Source organism: Chenopodium quinoa, unplaced genomic scaffold (assembly GCF_001683475.1).
Source record: "Chenopodium quinoa cultivar QQ74 unplaced genomic scaffold, ASM168347v1, whole genome shotgun sequence".
In the NCBI taxonomy this organism is placed as follows: Eukaryota; Viridiplantae; Streptophyta; class Magnoliopsida; order Caryophyllales; family Amaranthaceae; genus Chenopodium; species Chenopodium quinoa.
The window spans coordinates 2,944,426-2,962,833 of NW_018743697.1; the positions used below are offsets into that span (position 1 = coordinate 2,944,426).

At 35.0% G+C, this 18,408-nt stretch overlaps 4 protein-coding genes and 1 pseudogene across 5 annotated transcripts; 4 read left to right on the plus strand and 1 right to left on the minus strand.

Annotated features, from left to right (window-relative positions):
* Window positions 1–1,674: 1,674 nt before the first annotated feature.
* On the plus strand, window positions 1,675–3,265 carry LOC110684243 (repetitive proline-rich cell wall protein 1-like). Its single transcript, XM_021860660.1, has one exon. It carries the CDS (start codon window positions 1,749–1,751, stop codon window positions 3,102–3,104), a length of 1,356 nt encoding a protein of 451 aa, XP_021716352.1. The 5' UTR covers window positions 1,675–1,748; the 3' UTR covers window positions 3,105–3,265.
* A 1,375-nt stretch (window positions 3,266–4,640) lies between these two features.
* LOC110684480 lies at window positions 4,641–6,756 on the plus strand (annotated as a pseudogene).
* Window positions 6,757–7,985: 1,229 nt separating this feature from the next.
* LOC110684247 (repetitive proline-rich cell wall protein 1-like) lies at window positions 7,986–9,339 on the plus strand. Its single transcript, XM_021860664.1, has one exon. It carries the CDS (start codon window positions 8,069–8,071, stop codon window positions 9,149–9,151), a length of 1,083 nt encoding a protein of 360 aa, XP_021716356.1. The 5' UTR covers window positions 7,986–8,068; the 3' UTR covers window positions 9,152–9,339.
* Window positions 9,340–10,006: 667 nt separating this feature from the next.
* On the minus strand, window positions 10,007–17,365 carry LOC110684246 (transmembrane 9 superfamily member 5-like). 2 transcript variants are annotated; one of them, XM_021860662.1, is made up of 8 exons: window positions 16,783–17,365; window positions 16,253–16,293; window positions 14,873–15,461; window positions 14,626–14,754; window positions 14,248–14,404; window positions 13,392–13,873; window positions 12,639–13,007; window positions 10,007–10,237 (listed from the first exon to the last, which is right to left on the minus strand). In XM_021860662.1, the coding sequence occupies exons 1-7, from the start codon at window positions 16,923–16,925 to the stop codon at window positions 12,791–12,793; spliced, it is 1,758 nt and encodes a 585-aa protein (XP_021716354.1). In that variant the 5' UTR covers window positions 16,926–17,365; the 3' UTR covers window positions 10,007–10,237; window positions 12,639–12,790. The 2 variants fall into 2 exon arrangements, with proteins under 2 accessions (XP_021716354.1, XP_021716355.1); XM_021860663.1 differs by lacking the exon at window positions 16,783–17,365 and adding an exon at window positions 16,437–16,671.
* Window positions 10,499–11,455, plus strand: LOC110684481 (pollen-specific leucine-rich repeat extensin-like protein 4). Its single transcript, XM_021860937.1, has 3 exons — window positions 10,499–10,534; window positions 10,583–10,652; window positions 10,773–11,455. The coding sequence occupies exons 1-3, from the start codon at window positions 10,499–10,501 to the stop codon at window positions 11,453–11,455; spliced, it is 789 nt and encodes a 262-aa protein (XP_021716629.1).
* Window positions 17,366–18,408: the final 1,043 nt, after the last annotated feature.

Sequence of the window (18,408 nt, forward strand, 5' to 3'; positions counted from 1 at the left end):
TAAACTTTTTTTATTCACGTGCCATTTTGTTAAATTTTGTCTTAAACTAAAAATATCGGGGCATGGCGGATATCCTCATTAATATCCATAATATGCTCATTCATACTTAGATCCAAGGTTAGTTGATTGGATTGAAATGAGGTTATGACTTATAAGGGTTAGTTATACTACTTACACTAATCCCTTACACTACTAGCAACTTAGCAAGTAGCAAGTAGCAAGTAGCAAGTAGTATGCCTGGATATGCCAAATAACAAATTAATTAGTTATTTAGATCACCATATATACCATGCATAATTGCATATATGCTCCATTATTATTCTAATAAGCTAATAAGTAGCTAACAATTCAACTACTCCCTTAAACAATAATAATGATTAACATTAAACACTGACGACAACACGTTATTATTATCATTAGCAGCCATAGTCCTCTAATCCTCTTAATAAGTCAACACTCTCAATACTTATTAATATCATAATTAATAATTAATACATTCAAAATAAAATTAGTCTTTGCTCATACTTAGCTTTATATTAATAAGTCAATACTCTCAATACTTATTAATATCATAATTAATAATTAATACACTCAAAATAAAATTAGTCTCGGGAAAATCTCGTGCCAAATGAGATTGCCTCGCATGTACTTTTGGATACACTTACTATGAATTAATGCACTAACCGCTTTCTCTCAAAAAAAAAAAAAAAAAAAACCTTTATATAAATCATCCATAATAGCTCATTCAAAATAAAATTATGAAAAAAACACGTCAAAGTAAATCATTTGCAATGAGTCTAGAGTAATAAAGAGTTAAAAAGCGTAATATTATTACATATATAAATATTCCGTATTACGTATGTACTTAATTAATTCATGCATATTCTTTACCTTAATAACACTATTTTTTTTGGTTTTTAATAAAAATCTATTATGTTACGGGCATACTAAACCGAGTGAACATTTACAATTAGCTTAGAATAATAATTTAAATACGCGTAATATATCATTGCATATTACATATATAGTTGTATAAAAGATGAAATAATATTCAACAAGTAGTTATGGTGGTAAAACATGAACAATTCAGTGTAGACTCGTTTCTAATTCAAAGGTAGATCAAGTCGACGTTTCTTTGCATCACAATTCACAATGGACAAGCTACCAATCATCAATCAGCTTAAAAAAAATATCATCTTTTACAAACTGTCATATAAAATGTTATCTAATGATATTCACACTAGACCAAGTCGACGATATTAAACATCACAATTGATAATCATTACTAATTTACCTAACAAATTTATTTTTCATCCACAAATTGCAACTTGTTGAAGTCGGTGATTTTATTTTTGAACTTAAATCGAATAATTTTTGCATAATAAGTTAATAATGTTAAACTCGACGCCTCTTGCCAGCTACTAATTGTATTTATTAATGCATTTTGCATTTCAATAATTGATATTCAAAAGATTATTGTCGAATAAAAATGTCCATATTCACAAAAAAAAAAGGTAAAGTCAATGTGATTGTTATTGACAAAATCACGATCAAAAGTTGGCACCAATCCAAATATTTAAAAATAATTCAAGACTTGATCAATTTATATGTTTTAATGATATTATATGAAGGAGTGGACACTAATATGTTCTTATATAAAGCCCTAATGCAAACCATATTATCCTCAACGAACTCTTCCTTTCATTAGCATTCTCATACTTCATTCCTTTGAGTCATCCACCATCAAAATGGCTTTCCATCGTTCCTCTTTAATGTCCTTCTTCCTCATGGCTTTGGTGGCGGTTTCATCTGCCACTGATTATTCCTACAACCCTACTCCGTCATACAAGGCACCATCTTATACCCCAGTGTATAAGTCACCTGTTTATACCCCCTCACCAGTTTACAAGTCTCCAGTTTACACCCCATCCCCTGTGTACAAGTCACCGGTTTATACCCCTTCCCCAGTTTACAAGTCTCCAGATTACACCCCATCTCCCGTGTACAAGTCGCCAGTTTATACCCCTTCACCAGTTTACAAGTCACCCGTTTACACCCCATCACCTGTTTACAAGTCACCAGTATACACTCCATCCCCTGTGTACAAGTCACCCGTTTACACCCCATCACCAGTTTACAAGTCTCCAGTTTACACTCCATCCCCCGTGTACAAGTCACCCGTTTACACACCATCGCCGGTTTACAAGTCTCCAGTTTACACTCCATCCCCCGTGTACAAGTCACCCGTTTACACACCATCGCCGATTTACAAGTCTCCAGTTTACACTCCATCCCCCGTGTACAAGTCACCCGTTTACACACCATCGCCGGTTTACAAGTCTCCAGTTTACACTCCATCCCCCGTGTACAAGTCACCCGTTTACACCCCATCACCGGTTTACAAGTCTCCAGTATACACCCCATCCCCCGTGTACAAGTCACCCGTTTACACCCCATCACCGGTTTACAAGTCTCCAGTTTACACTCCATCCCCCGTGTACAAGTCACCCGTTTACACCCCATCACCGGTTTACAAGTCTCCCGTTTACACTCCATCCCCCGTGTACAAGTCACCCGTTTACACCCCATCACCGGTTTACAAGTCTCCGGTTTACACTCCATCCCCCGTGTACAAGTCACCCCTTTACACCCCATCACCGGTTTACAAGTCTCCGGTTTACACTCCATCCCCCGTGTACAAGTCACCCGTTTACACCCCATCACCGGTTTACAAGTCTCCAGTTTACACTCCATCCCCTGTGTACAAGTCACCCATTTACACCCCATCACCGGTTTACAAGTCTCCAGTTTACACTCCATCCCCTGTGTACAAGTCACCCGTTTACACCCCATCACCGGTTTACAAGTCTCCCGTTTACACTCCATCCCCCGTGTACAAGTCACCCGTTTACACCCCATCACCGATTTACAAGTCTCCAGTTTATACTCCATCACCAGCCTATAAGTCACCAATATACACTCCATCCCCGGTATACAAATCTCCAGTTTACACCCCATCCCCTGTATACAAGTCACCTGCTTACTCTCCAGCTCCGGTCTACAAAACCCCTACATACACTCCAAGCCCTTCATACGGCTACTAAGAAGTTAAATTACATAGCTACATGATTGTTTTAATTGTTTTTGCTGAATTTTATAATGACTGTACTCCAATTGAGGAGTCGGGTGAAGTTTCTCTATTAATGTATCGTATTGCTCTAAATTGAAATGAATAAATAATTATTCTGTTGACTGCGTGTTTTAATTTTTTTTTTTTTTAAAAATATTAGCCCACTTTTAGTAATGCCCTAATTATATACTTCGTACAAAGTACTAACTAAAATAACATACGACATTATTCAAAGTAAATGGAGTTATCAATAATCAAGTAATAATATAAAATATTGTTAAATTATTTTCATTATTGCTCGTATAATTTGATAAATATGATAATATAACCCTGTATCTTTTTGTTTAATCGTTTTGCTTTAAAAAATAAATATTTCTTAGTTTTTCTAATCATATATAACCAAATAGTTAGCTCCTCTAATTTGTATTCCTAATTTTTCAAATTCCTATAAATATCGTCTCTAAAACAAAATTACATTTTGGAAATAGTTAAAGATATTTAATTCATCATATGAGTGTATGTACAAATATGTGTAAGTAATAACAGCATCATATAGTTCATATCCACGGACCATGGCACAAAAATTAGAAGGCAAATATATACATAGTATGATATCGGAGTTTGCGAACATATAAGATGAAAAACTCAAAGTATGTACGTATGAGCTATGCTACATTGCTACTGGCTGCGTCGGAGTTTGGACGCGTCGATGGATTAGGTTAATAATTATTCTTATTCCATTTCAAATGACTGATTAAGACAATTTTTTTTTTAATTAGTGAAACCTACTTAATTAATTGGTTCAAGCTTGGCTGTTTTAGTTGCCAGCAATTAGATCATGAAATAATTAGATTAATTACAACCATTTTGCAGTCAAAATAACAATAGTCAAACGGATTAGTTTTGAATAAAAATAAACATCCAAATTTGCTTAAGATAATGGCTGATTCAATTATTCCTTAAAAACAAGATTGCGCAGATTATTTTATACTGTATTATACGTCGTCGTAGTATAGCTATACCTTTTTTTTTTTGAAATAATAGTATAGCTATACCTAACGCATCTAATTTAAGATCATTTTTTTTTAAAGTTTTAATAGTAAAGTAAATCAAGGGAAAAACCCTATGTATTAATTAATACGAAATGAATGCTACGTATAAATCTAAGCAAATAATGATTCTATTGCACAACTTATCCTGGTTTCAACAATTTTAAAGCAAATAATGGATCTATTATTTACATATTTGTATAAGTTATAAATTTTTATTAATAATGTTCATTTCAAAAACTAATACTCCATAAATACATACATGCAGAGACAATAAGTTTTACAAGATTTCAGGTGAACAATGTCAAAAGTTAAAATGCTTTGAACGAAAATAAAGATTGAAATAAAAATTATACTTCGTATTAACTTTAGTTATCTATTCCTATATTTTGCATTGTTGTGTCAACATACAAAACGGATTGAATATGTGATTGTGTTATTAATCCATTTATTTTGCATTGTTTTCTTTCAAGTATATGGATGGAGTATTCCGTATATTGATCGAACATATGGATCGATCGATCTGAGTAACAACATTAAATGAATTAAGAGAGGAATTATTGATATCATGAAATTAAAGAATAATAATACAAGTTTACACATTGTATTGTTTCCTTTCATGTCTAATGAGGCCATACCATCCCTCTTCTAAGCTTAACCAAACTCATCCACAACCAACGCCCCGCCGCGACCTTCACCATGTAAATCATGTACAGCAAACAACATGTTTATAGGTTGAATTGTAAACATACAAAACATGATTGCGGAAGCGATAATTGATTAGTATACCTCCAGCCATTGCAAATTAATTACGAGGAAGGCAAAGACTCGAACAACCTCGTCGCGACGCCGAAACCGTGAACAATCTCCTCAACTTTGGTGCTGGACCCTCACTCTCACTTTGATGGTGTATATGTATTTTTGAGAGTTGGATGCAGTGACCTTGTTGCTTGAATGAGACTCACGTTGAATTACATATATATAGGAAGTTTTGCCATCAAAAACTCCTACTTTACTTTACGTGAGTTTGTTATGGGTGGTTTCCTAAGTTAGTGGGATAATGGGTAGTTAGTTTCCTTGATCATGGGAAACTAATTTTCAAAATAAATGGACCATTTTCTTGATAATTATCTATTTTCAAAATAATTCAAAGTATATCCAACACACCATCTTCACCACCCCGGCTAACGAGCCCTTCATCTCGGCTTCTTTATCCTCGCTTATTCCGAATATTGTCACAATCGTCTCTCTTACTTTATCCACCTTTAACGTCGACATCCCTCTAGGTGTCGAATGCACTGATCAACTCCCTGTCTCCCTTCTATGTCCCTCTTCTACTCTTTTGTTCATTCCACAAATAATCTTCAACCTTTTTTCGAAACCGCCCTCGGAAACCTTCAACAAGGCCATAACCCCGTCTCCGTAATCATCTCCGCTGCTTTCTTTTATTGGACTCAACAATCAGCTTCCAAGTTTGGTATACCTAGATTAGTCTTTTATGGTTTTAACATGTATAACATGGTTATTTCAAGGGTTTTGTCACTAAACGGTCTATTTTCGCTGCTCGAATCCGATGATTGTGATCCGTCATCGTCGATCCAAGTCCCGAATTTTCCGTGGATTCAAGTGAGTGAAGATGATATCGATAGCCCGTTAAATAGGAGAGATAACATGGAATTAGTTACTAAATGTCGTAGTGCTACTTCAATGAGCTTTGGTTTCTATGAACTTAAACAACTTTTTAAAATTACTACAACTTGAATTTTTCGCCTAAACCTTGGTGTGTTGGGCCGTTATGTTGGTTGAAAAGTCTAATCGTAAGAAATCAGAGGAAGATGATTATCTTAGGTGGCTCGACACGAAGCACAGTGAAGGAAAGGCCGTCCTATACGTAGCGTTTGGTACACAAGTTGAGTTCTCCGATCAACAATTAAAGGAAATCGCGCTAGGGCTAGAGAAGTCATGTGTGAACTTTTTTATGGGTTTTAAGGGTAAAACCTAACCAAGAAAAAAATGTTATTGGTGGATTTGAAGAGAGAGTAAAAAATAGAGGGTTGGTTCTAAGAAGTTGGGTAGAGCAAAAGGAAATTCTAGAGCATGAAAGTGTACAAGGGTTTTTGAGTCATTGTGGGTGGAACTCGACATTGAGAGAATATATGCTAGTGTACCGATATTGGGTTGGCATATGATAGCCGAACAACATTTGAACGCGAAAATGGTGGCCGAGGAGATTGGAGTGGGATTGAGAGTTGAGTATTGTGATGATGGGTTACAAAGAAAGTTTGTTAAGTGTGAAAGTTTGATTAAGATTGTAAAGGAGTTGATGGAAGGGGAGAAAGGAATGAAGGTGAGGGAAAAGGTAAAAGAGGTAAGTGAGATTGCTAAGAAATCATTAGAAGAAGGAGGATCATCTTGATAATATCTTGAGACATTGTTGAATGAATTAGAGATGAGACAAGCCAAAATGTATGTGAAGGATAATGTATAGGGTTTACTATCAAATTAGCTTGATATGCACAATTAACTATAACTGTTATTGTTCGTCTTTTTAGTTTGCAAAGTATTTTGAAGCTCTAATGTTGTCTTTTTGTAAAAATAAAAGTTGATAGAATTAGATTTCTGATAAATTATGTTGTACTTACAGTAATTAATATAAGTAATATTTGGAATTTCTTTAGAATAAGTTCAATTTAATTTTACTCGTATACAATTATATGTGTAAGCTAAGATATGTAGTAGAAACTTAATTATTGGGTCGGTGAACACGAATCCTTCTTTCAAGTTACTGACAAATTATGAATATAAAATGTAAAAAACGGGTAATAGAAAATTCTATATAATAAAATGAAAAAAAATTAAAAGTTATAATTAATCAAATTAAATGACTTTTGATTATTCAAACTCGAATCTTTTTGGGGGTAATTAAGCTATCATTTTAACTCTAAAACAATTATCTACAAGCCTACAACTTTAGGGCATATGCTTTGGAAGAATTTGGGCGACATTTTATTTTCGAACACTTTTGTTTGAAGGAGTTATTATTATTGAATACTTAAATTCCAATAATCCAATAAAACGCGCCAATATGACTTCATTAGCAGCAAATAAGCAATAATTTTCCTACGCTCCTGCTAGTTTCCTACATGCATGTCGTATTGTCGTACAATTGAGATGAAATACTCGACCACTTCTTGTAAGATACGTAGTCCAATTATTATTATTTTAGTGCAAAGTTTATTTTTTAATTTTATCAACATATCTTCACATCACAATTCAATCAATCTAACAATATATCTTACATTTCGTTATATTTGTGATATTTTGTTTCTTATTATACACATAAATATACTTAGTTTTCAACTAGTTTGGTGCAATAATATTGTTTACTAATGGAAAATTTGACCAATTAAAACTACCTAACTATTTTACATATTATAATAATCCCCAATTGCAAATTTTTGTCGGTGTTTTTATTTGAAGTTTTTATGCAAATTATTATGCTATTAGTAATAATTTTTATACGTGATTCTGCTTATAATTTATCAATTACAAGGCTGCTTTCTTGATTGGCAGCTACTGAGCACTAATAATAATAACACCATTTGCATGTAGTCACTGGTAATTTGAACGTCCACATTCACGTATAAAAGAATAAGTCAATCAATATAATTATTGGTTACATACATTCAAACAAGATTGAGATGACAAGGATAAACCTAACAAATCTATTTTTAATTCATTTCATTGATTTTATATCAAGAAATAATTCAAAGACAAATCTTATATAAACCCCATCTACAAACAAGGAATTCCACAACTCAAACTTCTTTTAGCAATCCTCTAAACACAAATCTAGTGAGTGAGTGAGTGTCATTGTTCTCGTTTTACAATGGCTTTCAATCGTCTTTCTTTCATGTCTTTTCTTCTCATGACCTTAGTGGCAGTTTCATCTGCTAGTGATTCTTATTCAACACCGGTGTACAAGACACCAGTTTATACACCATCCTCAGTGTACAAGTCACCGGTATACACACCATCACCAGTATACAAATCACCTGTCTACACACCCTCACCCGTTCACAAGTCGCCAGTGTACACACCCTCGCCTGTATATGAATCCCCAAAGTACACGCCATCTCCCGTCTACAAGGCTCCAGTTTATAGCCCAACCCCTGTATATAAGTCACCAGTTTACACTCCGTCTCCAGTATACAAATCACCCGTCTACACTCCATCCCCTGTATACAAGTCACCAGTTTACACCCCATCTCCAGTTCATAAGTCACCAGTCTACACTCCATCCCCTGTATACAAGTCACCAGTTTACACCCCATCCCCTGTATACAAGTCACCAGTTTACACCCCATCCCCTATATACAAGTCACCAGTTTACACCCCATCTCCAGTTCATAAGTCACCAGTCTACACTCCATCCCCTGTATACAAGTCACCAATTTACACTCCATCTCCAGTATACAAGTCACCAGTTTACACCCCATCCCCTGTATACAAGTCACCAGTTTACACCCCATCTCCTGTTCATAAGTCACCAATCTACACTCCATCCCCTGTATACAAGTCACCAGTGTACACTCCATCTCCAGTATACAAATCACCAGTTTACACCCCATCTCCAATTTACAAGTCACCAATCTACACTCCATCCCCTGTATACAAATCACCAGTATACACCCCATCTCCAGTTTACAAGGCTCCAGTCTATACTCCATCTCCTGTGTACAAGTCGCCAGTATACACTCCATCTCCTGTTTACAAGTCTCCTGTATACACACCTTCACCTGTGTATAAATCTCCATCATACACTCCATCTCCAATCTACAAGTCCCCGGTTTACACCCCATCACCAGTGTATAAGTATAAGTCACCAGTTTACACTCCATCTCCAATCTACAAGTCACCGGTTTATAAGTCTCCCGCATACACCCCAAGCCCTCCTCCATATGGCTACTGAGGAAACATATGACTAAATAATGATTGTTTGCTATGCATTTTTTTTTCCCTTCCAACGTGTTTACATGTGTGTTTAAAAGTACCCCAAATAATGAGGGGTATGTTGAGTGAAATTAATTGTTGTTCTTATTTGTTGTTGTAATACTTTCAATTCGAAATAATGAATTCAAAATTCTATACTCTCTTTAATTTTTTGTTTTTTTTTAATTGTTTTGTTTTGTGGGTTTTGCCATCTATCATAAAATCAATTTTTACATCACCATTATTGTTACGTATTATTTTTTCCCCTCAAAATCAATAAGGAGTATGTAAAACAATGTGGTTTCAAAAATAATACGAGTAATAAATATGTAAAACAATATTACTTCTTAGACTTATAAAGTTGATTGTTGATTGAACCCGTGTTTGCTAATTATACATTTATAATGAACAATTAATGATGAAATTAAGAGTAATTGCTCTACTTGGCACAAAAAAACTCTAACAAATAATGATCAAATTGAGCAACTAAAATGAGACGAAGGGTTTATAAGAGTAATTGCTTTTTTGCTTTATCTTGTTCAGATTGGGCGTACTTTATGTTGGTTCACAAGTCTAATTGGGGGTTTTAAATAAAAATAAAAAACATGTTGTAATTTTTTATAATGACATTAATCCTCAAGCAGTCTCCTCCATTTTATGTTTTCTTCTTTGTAGTCTATCTCTTCCTTTCATCTTTTGGCATCATAAGCAACAACAGATTCAATACAACTATGACAAGCATAATCAAAATTAATACCAAGCAAATTGCACTAATCATATTCAATTTTGAAAAAATTGGACGAAAAAAGATACGAGGAAGAATGACTAATTGGTGTGAGAGAATTGCAATTGAAGAAATTGCAATTGGAAAAAAAAAGATTGATTGAATTTCCAATAGTAATTTCAATTGAAAGAAAGCATAGTATAGCATAAGAGAAGCTAAGAGAATGGGAAACTTAGTGAACAAGCAGCGTCATTTTGATTCCAGAGTACCGTGCACATGATACTTCATGAGTATAATAGAAATTGTGCAAAACTCCTCTTCCCCCATCTTTAGTCATCCATACTGTAATAAGTGTAAAAAATAAAATGTCAAATTCTCTAAAATCGAAGTATATAGATGATGACAGATTGACAGCTTTCTAAAATACTTCTAAATGGGGGAGAAAAAGAAGACATGAAAAAAATGAGCAAGGATAATATAACAATCATAACAATACTCAAAACAGCAGCTTTGTCTACTATTTCCAGGGCCGATTTTGCAAATCAGCAGCCAAAAAAAAAAAAAAAAAAAAAAATCACATTTTTAATGTACTTTTGCGCTAAAATGCAGCAAAAATGCCCTTTGTCACAGCAACAAAATGTCAGAGAGAATCTATGATGATTTCCTAATATGTCTGCTTCATTGTAGGAGTGTGAACAATACCACAACCTTGCTGCTGCTGCTGCTGCTGCTACCGTCTTTATCTCCTTACTATCATGTAATATGTGCTGTTAATGTAGAAGTCGGTCCAAGGGGAGTTGTATATAAAAGAATACAACATGTCATCTACTTAGCTCCATCCAATTTACATTTTTCTCATCCTAAACTAGTCTTACAGCCTCAGAAAGACCAAAATTGATGGCTCGCCATCTTTTTTGCTTCATGTCTTTGATACTTGTGTTCAGAATGGCTGTTGTATCTTCTGCCAGTGAACTTGACAACGGTTATATCCCAAACCCAGAGAATAACATTCCAAATAACCAACCAAAACAACAGGACAACGGCAACCCTGTGGACACTCCAACAAATTTCAACATACCAATTATATCGGAACCCAAACCAAAGGTACCTGTGACTCCACCATCACCAGAGCACAAGAAGCCTAAGTACAACCACCCATTACCAATCTACAAAAAACCATTTCCCACCCCATTGCCTGTACATAAGAAGAAGCCAATGTACAAGAAGCCCATATATATTCCGAAGCCTATCTATATTCCAATTTACAACAATCCAACTAGTGATACTCCTGCCCAAGCTCAAGCTCAAGCTCCAGCTCCAGCTCCAACTGAGGATGATTATCCTGAAAACCCTCCATCTTCACCTCCATCTTCATCTCCACCTCCATCTCCATCTCCATCTCCACATCCATCTTCACCTCCATCTTCATCTTCATCTCCACCTCCACCTCCACCTCCACCAACCCAATCTCCTACAAACGGAGCACCTCCACCATATAAGTCACTAGACTATATTCCAGCTCCAGTATTTGACCCTCCAATTAATGACCCCTCTCGTTAAGACCAGTTAATTTCTCATGCTACATATCTCTGGCGTTTACATAATATCCATTATAGCTCTTCCATTGATACTTCAAATTCGGCTATCAAATATTTTACTAGGAAGAATATACTAGTGTTTTTTCTCTGAAACTGAGAAGTTACTTCTTTGAGTATAAGGAATGGAAAAAAAATATTCTTTATATTCTAAATTAATTTGTGTAAGGGAATTAGTGAGTGTTATATGTACCTTTTCATATAATGAAAATAAACATCAATAACTATTTTGCAAATTCTGTCTATTATATAACCATAGATAGCACTAAAAACAGGTCATGTTACGTTGCTTTGATCATCTTAAGGTCAGGAAGTTTTCAAAGGGAGCACTTTAAAAGATGCACATGTCAGAAGCAATTGCATATTTATCACATAATATTTATTTCAAATCCCTACTTGGAAGGACAAAAATGAGGTAACAATGTAAGAGCTGACTCTTAGAAATTTATAGAGCATTGCAATGCAAATTTAAGTACTTGAAAGTGGCAAGGTTTCAACACCTTCTCCCCTAAAAGTTCATATTGAATGTATAAAATCCTACATACAGTATGTTAGAAGAGTGATATTAGTGTGCTAAGCACATTAACTATTGCAACTATAAAAACATAAATTTGCAAGTTTAACTCTAAAAAATCATATTGGACAAACACAATGAGACAGAGGAATTACGTGTAAGAGGTTTGAAATAAATACCAAGCCCCTCCACTAGTTTCGCAGTAACTTTAATATTGGTTATTTTATATCCCCGAATAATCTTCCTACAAGCATTACATTGCAAACACCCATTATAGAGTTCAAGTGAGAACAAATTAGACTACCATTTTCAGAAATTGTTAGCCTCTCTAAATTTATGCAGTGATTAATTTCAGGAAATTGAATATCTACTTACATGTGATGAAAAAGCTGCTGACTCACTGACAGATTCTAAGAAGAAGAAAAAAAAGTCTAGCTGATTTCCATAATAATATCTAAACTATAAGCCATAAAAGTTGGAGAATATCGTTTTCATATATTATGAACTGATAACAGCTAAAAGCCTAAAAACAACCACTTAGAATCAATAGAGACAAAAAAAACAGCCTTAATCTCATGCTGTCATGCTATGCATTTACACACATATTACTAAATAATCTCAACATGAAACAAACCTGGAACTTTCATCAGCATGGTCTTGCATCTTGTAAGGCCTTCATTTGATTAATGGAGGTAAACGACAGGGATCCCTATTTTTGGGGGTACACATCATGTATTTGTCGAGGATAGTCAGTAAAAGTGGGACAAAAATTAAAAGGCATGAAATTCACTCGCTCTTAACGCCATGATACATGTGCTGGATGAATATTGAAGAAGCACGGAAACCAATTGCACCAAGCATTAAGAAACAAGCATAACAAATGCAAGCGTTGTAGCCCAGGAAGAAGCACAACTGCATGAAACCATCCATATGTGATCTGGCATAGAAGTATATACAATAGACAAACATAAACATAGCTGTTGATCCACCACGTAATACAGACCTGCAGAAATAGAAGAAAAATTTAAGCTTTGGCAATTTGAATGACGAGAAAGTCAGCAGCGACTATAACAGGAGGAAAATACAAAGTTAAGGCATCCTGGAAGAAAATAAGGCTACTTGTAAGAAAAAAATGTTTTCTCTATATTTGTATTTGGTTCAAAGGAAAACAACTTGAGCAAAATTGTTGTTACTAGATGGAAAGCGATATTTCAATGGAATTTAGATTTTGCTCTTAATTGTTCATCGTTTGGCTCATTGTTAGAAGAGGAAAGGACAATGGGAAAGAAAGGTGGAAGAAAATGATTTTCCTCTCAGCCATATAGAGCCTCCATGCTGCATGAATCAACTCCATCAAGTAAGCAACAATGGAATATAAACAGCATACCTCCACCACCATTCAGGGTCTTCCACAGAAAGTTGAATGTATGTCAAACCAACACTTAATATAGCAGTCAGTAAGACAAGGATTGAGAAGCTGATGAGCATAATGCTCGGTAGTGTAAATAGTTTGTAGCTCCACATGCTTGCATATAGCAGATGCAGCTCCACGAGAACTGCACTGAAAGGTAAGAGACCACCCAGAAACATCTGAATGTGGATTTTTCTATACCAATTTAATGGTGGTATCTCTCTCACGTACTTCTTGGTAGAAGGCACAACTTTTGTACATCTATAACGACATCCAACAATCCCTCCTAATGCAAGAAGTGGGGCAGTAACAAATGTATGTATGAGAAACATCACAACAATGGTGCCAAAAGGTAGAGCAGCTGTAGACCCATATGATACTGCTACTGTATTAAGGATAGAAAGTACAAGTGCCAATGGACCCATAAAGAGAATCCCTGTCAGAAGGACACTTCTTTCCTGCAAAATTAATTTATATTCATTGAACCATTGAAAATATATTAATACTCCCATCCCTAAACAATCGCCCACATATTTGATCATGTTTTAGAGATGTTATTATAAGTAGCATTTATTTTATGAACTTTTGAATATACACCTTATCAATGTTGTGTATTCTGATTAATATTATCTTTGAGGATAGTATGGGAATAAATGGCCTGTTATTTTGACATGGTTTGAAATAGAAAGGTGAACTATTATTTAGGGATGGAGGGAGAACATAGCCGGTCATATTTAAATCACCCAAGCTGCCATACATGCCGCACACAGAAAGAATAGGAAAGAGGGGAACACAACTGTAATTCAGATGCATTTGAAATAGAGATTTTTACCCATCCAGTTTCTGAATATTGGCAATGAAATGAAGCAGCAGTATAACCTGCAACTGCAGATGTTACAGTGTAAATGACAACAACAGCTGTCCATAAAGTCCCATGGGTATATGGCACTAGAAGACCAAGGGAGGTTAATAAAAACAAACAGCAAAACCTGAAAAGGTTCATATATAGGTTAGTAAGTTACACCAGGAGTGCTGCAGCAGACAAGTTATAGCATGTTCATATTCAATATGCTGGAAGCAAACAGGTGCAATAGAACAACACTACCATGCAGAATGCAGATTAGACTTGATAATTCTACACATAACATGTTTCACATATTTGATGCAAGTAACAAGTATCAGAGCACAATGCTCCAATTAGTTTCCTTACACAAGAAAAAGTTGAGTGCCACAGCCAAGCACAGCACAAAAGAGAGACAACAATGTCGGGCATCTGAAAACATCACCCTCAATGCACGCCCATCCAATCTCTCTATCGTCTTCATCTCCGTTTGAATACCTAGAATACAAAATGATTAATTGTCGACCAAGGAGAACTTAGAGCCCTGTCTGGAAAAAAATAATAAAAAAAAATAAAAAATTAAGCAACAGTGCAAGTAATGAGGCTGCTAAATTACTTTCTTAAATCATTCTTGATATTCCACCAATATAGCACAGCCAGTATTCCCATTGATAGCAAAATGATGACAGCTGAATTAATGACTGAAAACCAGTGAAGTTGCTGAACTGGTGAGAGCAACGATGCCTTTGAATATCTTTTCATTCTGTTTGCAAATCGGATTGATGTTGCATTCCAATTTGCTGAGTAAGTAAACTTTACATTTATTGCAGCATCTTCTGTTATGTCAACAACATGATTGGGGTCACTGAAAGCGTGCACTTCTATAACATTATTGTCATTATATAAGATATCTAACTGAACATGTGTGAATAGATAGGATCTTGACCCTTTCATATAGGGGTTCAAGCTCTCTCCTTCAACTTTCCCAATGAATCCCCAAAATGGGAGGTCATCAAAGAACATCTGGAAGTAATAATCCCTCTGAATTGCATCACGAAATTTAACAAGTTCCTCCCTTCCAAGTTTAGTGGTGCACCATTCTTCTGCTATTTTCATTTCCTGGAACCTTATATCATATCGTGTATTTGTCAGACGATCACCACTTAAAACTTCGCCAAGTGATTCCTTTCTTCTGATTAAAGGATCTGCAGCCAGGAGATGAAGACAATTCAGCTACAGCAACAGAGCTCTTTTCAATGATTTGTTTTGAAATTGAAGCACTGATTTAGTAGAAAAATCTTAAAAGACTAACAAGACTACATACTCTGACTGAATATATTTTGCAGACAAGAGGTCATTTCAAACATATCAAGAGATGCACTTATACTAAATAAGACATGAGAATCTGTCATTTTAGGTGCATTAACAGAAAGACTGCAGAGCCACATTTGATACATCACCCAGGAGAGGATAATGAAGCAAGCCATCTTGCAGATCTCTGGGAAATAGCTCAAGCTTTGAAATGCAAAGGTAAGAACTAAGAAAGGATTGTGTAAACTAGCTAAGAAAAGTCTCAGTATCTTGAATTACATCCATTGCATAGGCAGCTAATTAGCACCATAATATGCGCTATATAGCCCTTCACCCAGTCTCACAAGAGTACAAGACATTAGTCTGCACTCTTCAGTCATCAAACCCAGCTACTCATGATCATATGCCATATTGCTCTGATTATACTTAACAACTATATTTCCGCTTCTAAAACTGTTTATCCTTCCACACTTAAATAGATTATCTTATATAGTTACGATAGCACAAAATTGCAAGGCTATACATCAGTAAACTGACAGCTAAAATTCAAGTTACTCTACTAAGTTCGAGTTCACAGTTGCATGATAGTAATTGCAAAAATATATATAACAAATGATGTTAATTCAATCTTCTACCCAATTATTGACAGAAAAATGCACTAATTGTTATAAGACTATTAGCCAACCTGGGCGGCAGAATGGCAAATCGAAATATTCATACGCCTCACTGCAAAAAGACAAAGATTCATATCAAAATTCCCTCACAAAAGTATTAACAATGCTAATCCTGCAACACTTAGAACTACAGAACTAAATAATATTTCCAACAGAATTATATAAGAAACTATGAAATCGAACTCGAAATTTTACCAAAGTCAGATGCCACATTGCCAATTGCAATAACAAGTCCAGTAGAAAAGTTTGATAACTGAAGCAAATTTGACTCAAAAATCTTCTACATACAAATTATTACACCAACAAGATCAAAATTTTGAATCCGGGAATGTAGCAATCGCCAAAACACTAAAGAAAAAAAAATTAGCCATATCCTCAAAATTTCTGATTTAATTAAAGAAACTATTACCATTCAAAAATCACTAAAACTTAAGAATACTATATTCTCAAGAAACAATTCTCCAATTAAGTCAATAAAATGAAATTTGGGAACAAATTATAAGTTTAAATTACAAAATAAAAATTAGAAAATGGTGGGTACCTGGGATTATTCAAAGGGCCAACTTTGTTGGCAAAAATAGGGATTTGATCGCCCACATTGTAGTGGTGATTGAAAGAATAAACTGGAGGAAAAACCCAGAAATTAATCACTAAAATCAGCAACAAATTTGGGATCTTTGACATGGTTAACAAGCTACTTTGATCTGTCTGACAGTGACAGTGTGTTAGATTGAGAGAAATCGTTTGAGGGTCACCGTAGAAATGACGTTCATAGGAGTATATTTTACGGAGTAACTGATTTTTAGCTCAAATTGCGTCAATTTTTGTTTTTGCTTTTGGTTGATCACATGAACATTTTTGTGGGCATTTTTTTTTTTTAATTATTTTATTTTAAGTAGTATATTTGGTCTTAATTGTACTTCGACTCTCTTTATTTCACCTTATTGAAATTATTCTTGCGTATTCTCTATTATTTCTTCAACTGAATCGAAATTATTTTTACTTAACTAAACTTATTTTTTAGCCTTAGGGTTTGTTCTTATTTACCGAAAACAACTGAACTAAATTGAACTGATTGGGGCCGAACTAAACTGAACTAAATAGAGTTGAAATGAATTGTTTATGAGAGAAAGAAATTAGAAATTGAACTGAATTGATTAGAGCTGAATAGAACTAAACTCTCAGGTTCACATTTACTGAACTGACCTGAGCTGAACTAAACTAATTGAAGCTGAACTGAACTAAACTGATTGGAGCTGAACTGAACTTAACTGATTGGAGGTGAAATGAACTGAACTAAACTAAGGAGGTGAACTGAGATGAAATGAATATTTTATGAGAGAGGGAAATTAGGAGTTGAACTGAACTGAACTGAAATTAAGTAAATGTGAATAGGCCTTGAAATTAAGCTAAACATAACTAGAGCTGTCAATTCGGGTAAACGGGTCGGGTTTGGGTCAGGTGAGAATGGGTCGGGACAACTCGGGTTGGGTTAATTCAGATTAATTCCATAACCTATGCGGGTCGGGTTTGGGTTGGGTCATGCTTGAGTCGGGTCACGTCGGGTCACGTCGGGTCATACATCTTATCGGTTTGGGTCGGGTTTAGGTCGGGTTAATAACAAGTCGGGTTACATTCGGGTCGGGTGAAAAATAGGTAGGGTTAATAATAGGTCGGGTTTAATTCGGGTTTTCACGGTTTAAAACGGGTTAGGGTAATTCTCGGGTTCGAGACAGGTTTGATTCAAGTCAATAATTTGCGGGTTAGAATCAGGTCGGGTCATTCTCGGGTTTGAGTCGGGTTTGGTTCAAGTCAATAATTTGCAGATTATAATCAGGTCAGGTCATTTTCAAGTCGGGTCATTCTCGGGTACAAGTCAATAATTTGCGAGTTATAATCAGGTTGGGTCATTTCCAAGTTGGGTCATTCTCGGATTCAAGTCGGGTTATGTTCAAGTCAATAATTTGCAGGTTACAATCAGGTCTAGACATCTCCAAATCAGGTCATATTCGGGTTCAACTAACTATAAATCGATAATTATCATTTTTATCAAGCTAATTATTTCCTTTGACTATAATATATATGGCAATATACTAGGGAACTATAGTCTCTAATTTAAGAATATAATTATCTCCTTTGACCATACAAAAAATATATATTATATTTA

What these genes read in the sequence shown, in the direction of transcription:
- LOC110684243 (XM_021860660.1), top strand. Translation starts at nt 1,749, where the DNA reads ATGGCTTTCCATCGTTCCTCTTTAATGTCCTTCTTCCTCATGGCTTTG.
- LOC110684247 (XM_021860664.1), top strand. Translation starts at nt 8,069, where the DNA reads ATGGCTTTCAATCGTCTTTCTTTCATGTCTTTTCTTCTCATGACCTTA.
- LOC110684481 (XM_021860937.1), top strand. Translation starts at nt 10,499, where the DNA reads ATGCAGCAAAAATGCCCTTTGTCACAGCAACAAAAT. An exon ending in CTTTGTCACAGCAACAAAAT is followed by an intron (nt 10,535 to 10,582) that starts GTCAGAGAGAAT and finishes GCTTCATTGTAG; the next exon opens with GAGTGTGAACAATACCACAA. An exon ending in CTTTATCTCCTTACTATCAT is followed by an intron (nt 10,653 to 10,772) that starts GTAATATGTGCT and finishes CTAGTCTTACAG; the next exon opens with CCTCAGAAAGACCAAAATTG.
- LOC110684246 (XM_021860662.1), bottom strand. Translation starts at nt 16,925, where the DNA reads ATGTCAAAGATCCCAAATTTGTTGCTGATTTTAGTGATTAATTTCTGG. An exon ending in ATCAAGAATGATTTAAGAAA is followed by an intron (nt 14,755 to 14,872) that starts GTAATTTAGCAG and finishes TTTGTATTCTAG; the next exon opens with GTATTCAAACGGAGATGAAG. An exon ending in GGCACTCAACTTTTTCTTGT is followed by an intron (nt 14,405 to 14,625) that starts GTAAGGAAACTA and finishes GAACCTTTTCAG; the next exon opens with GTTTTGCTGTTTGTTTTTAT.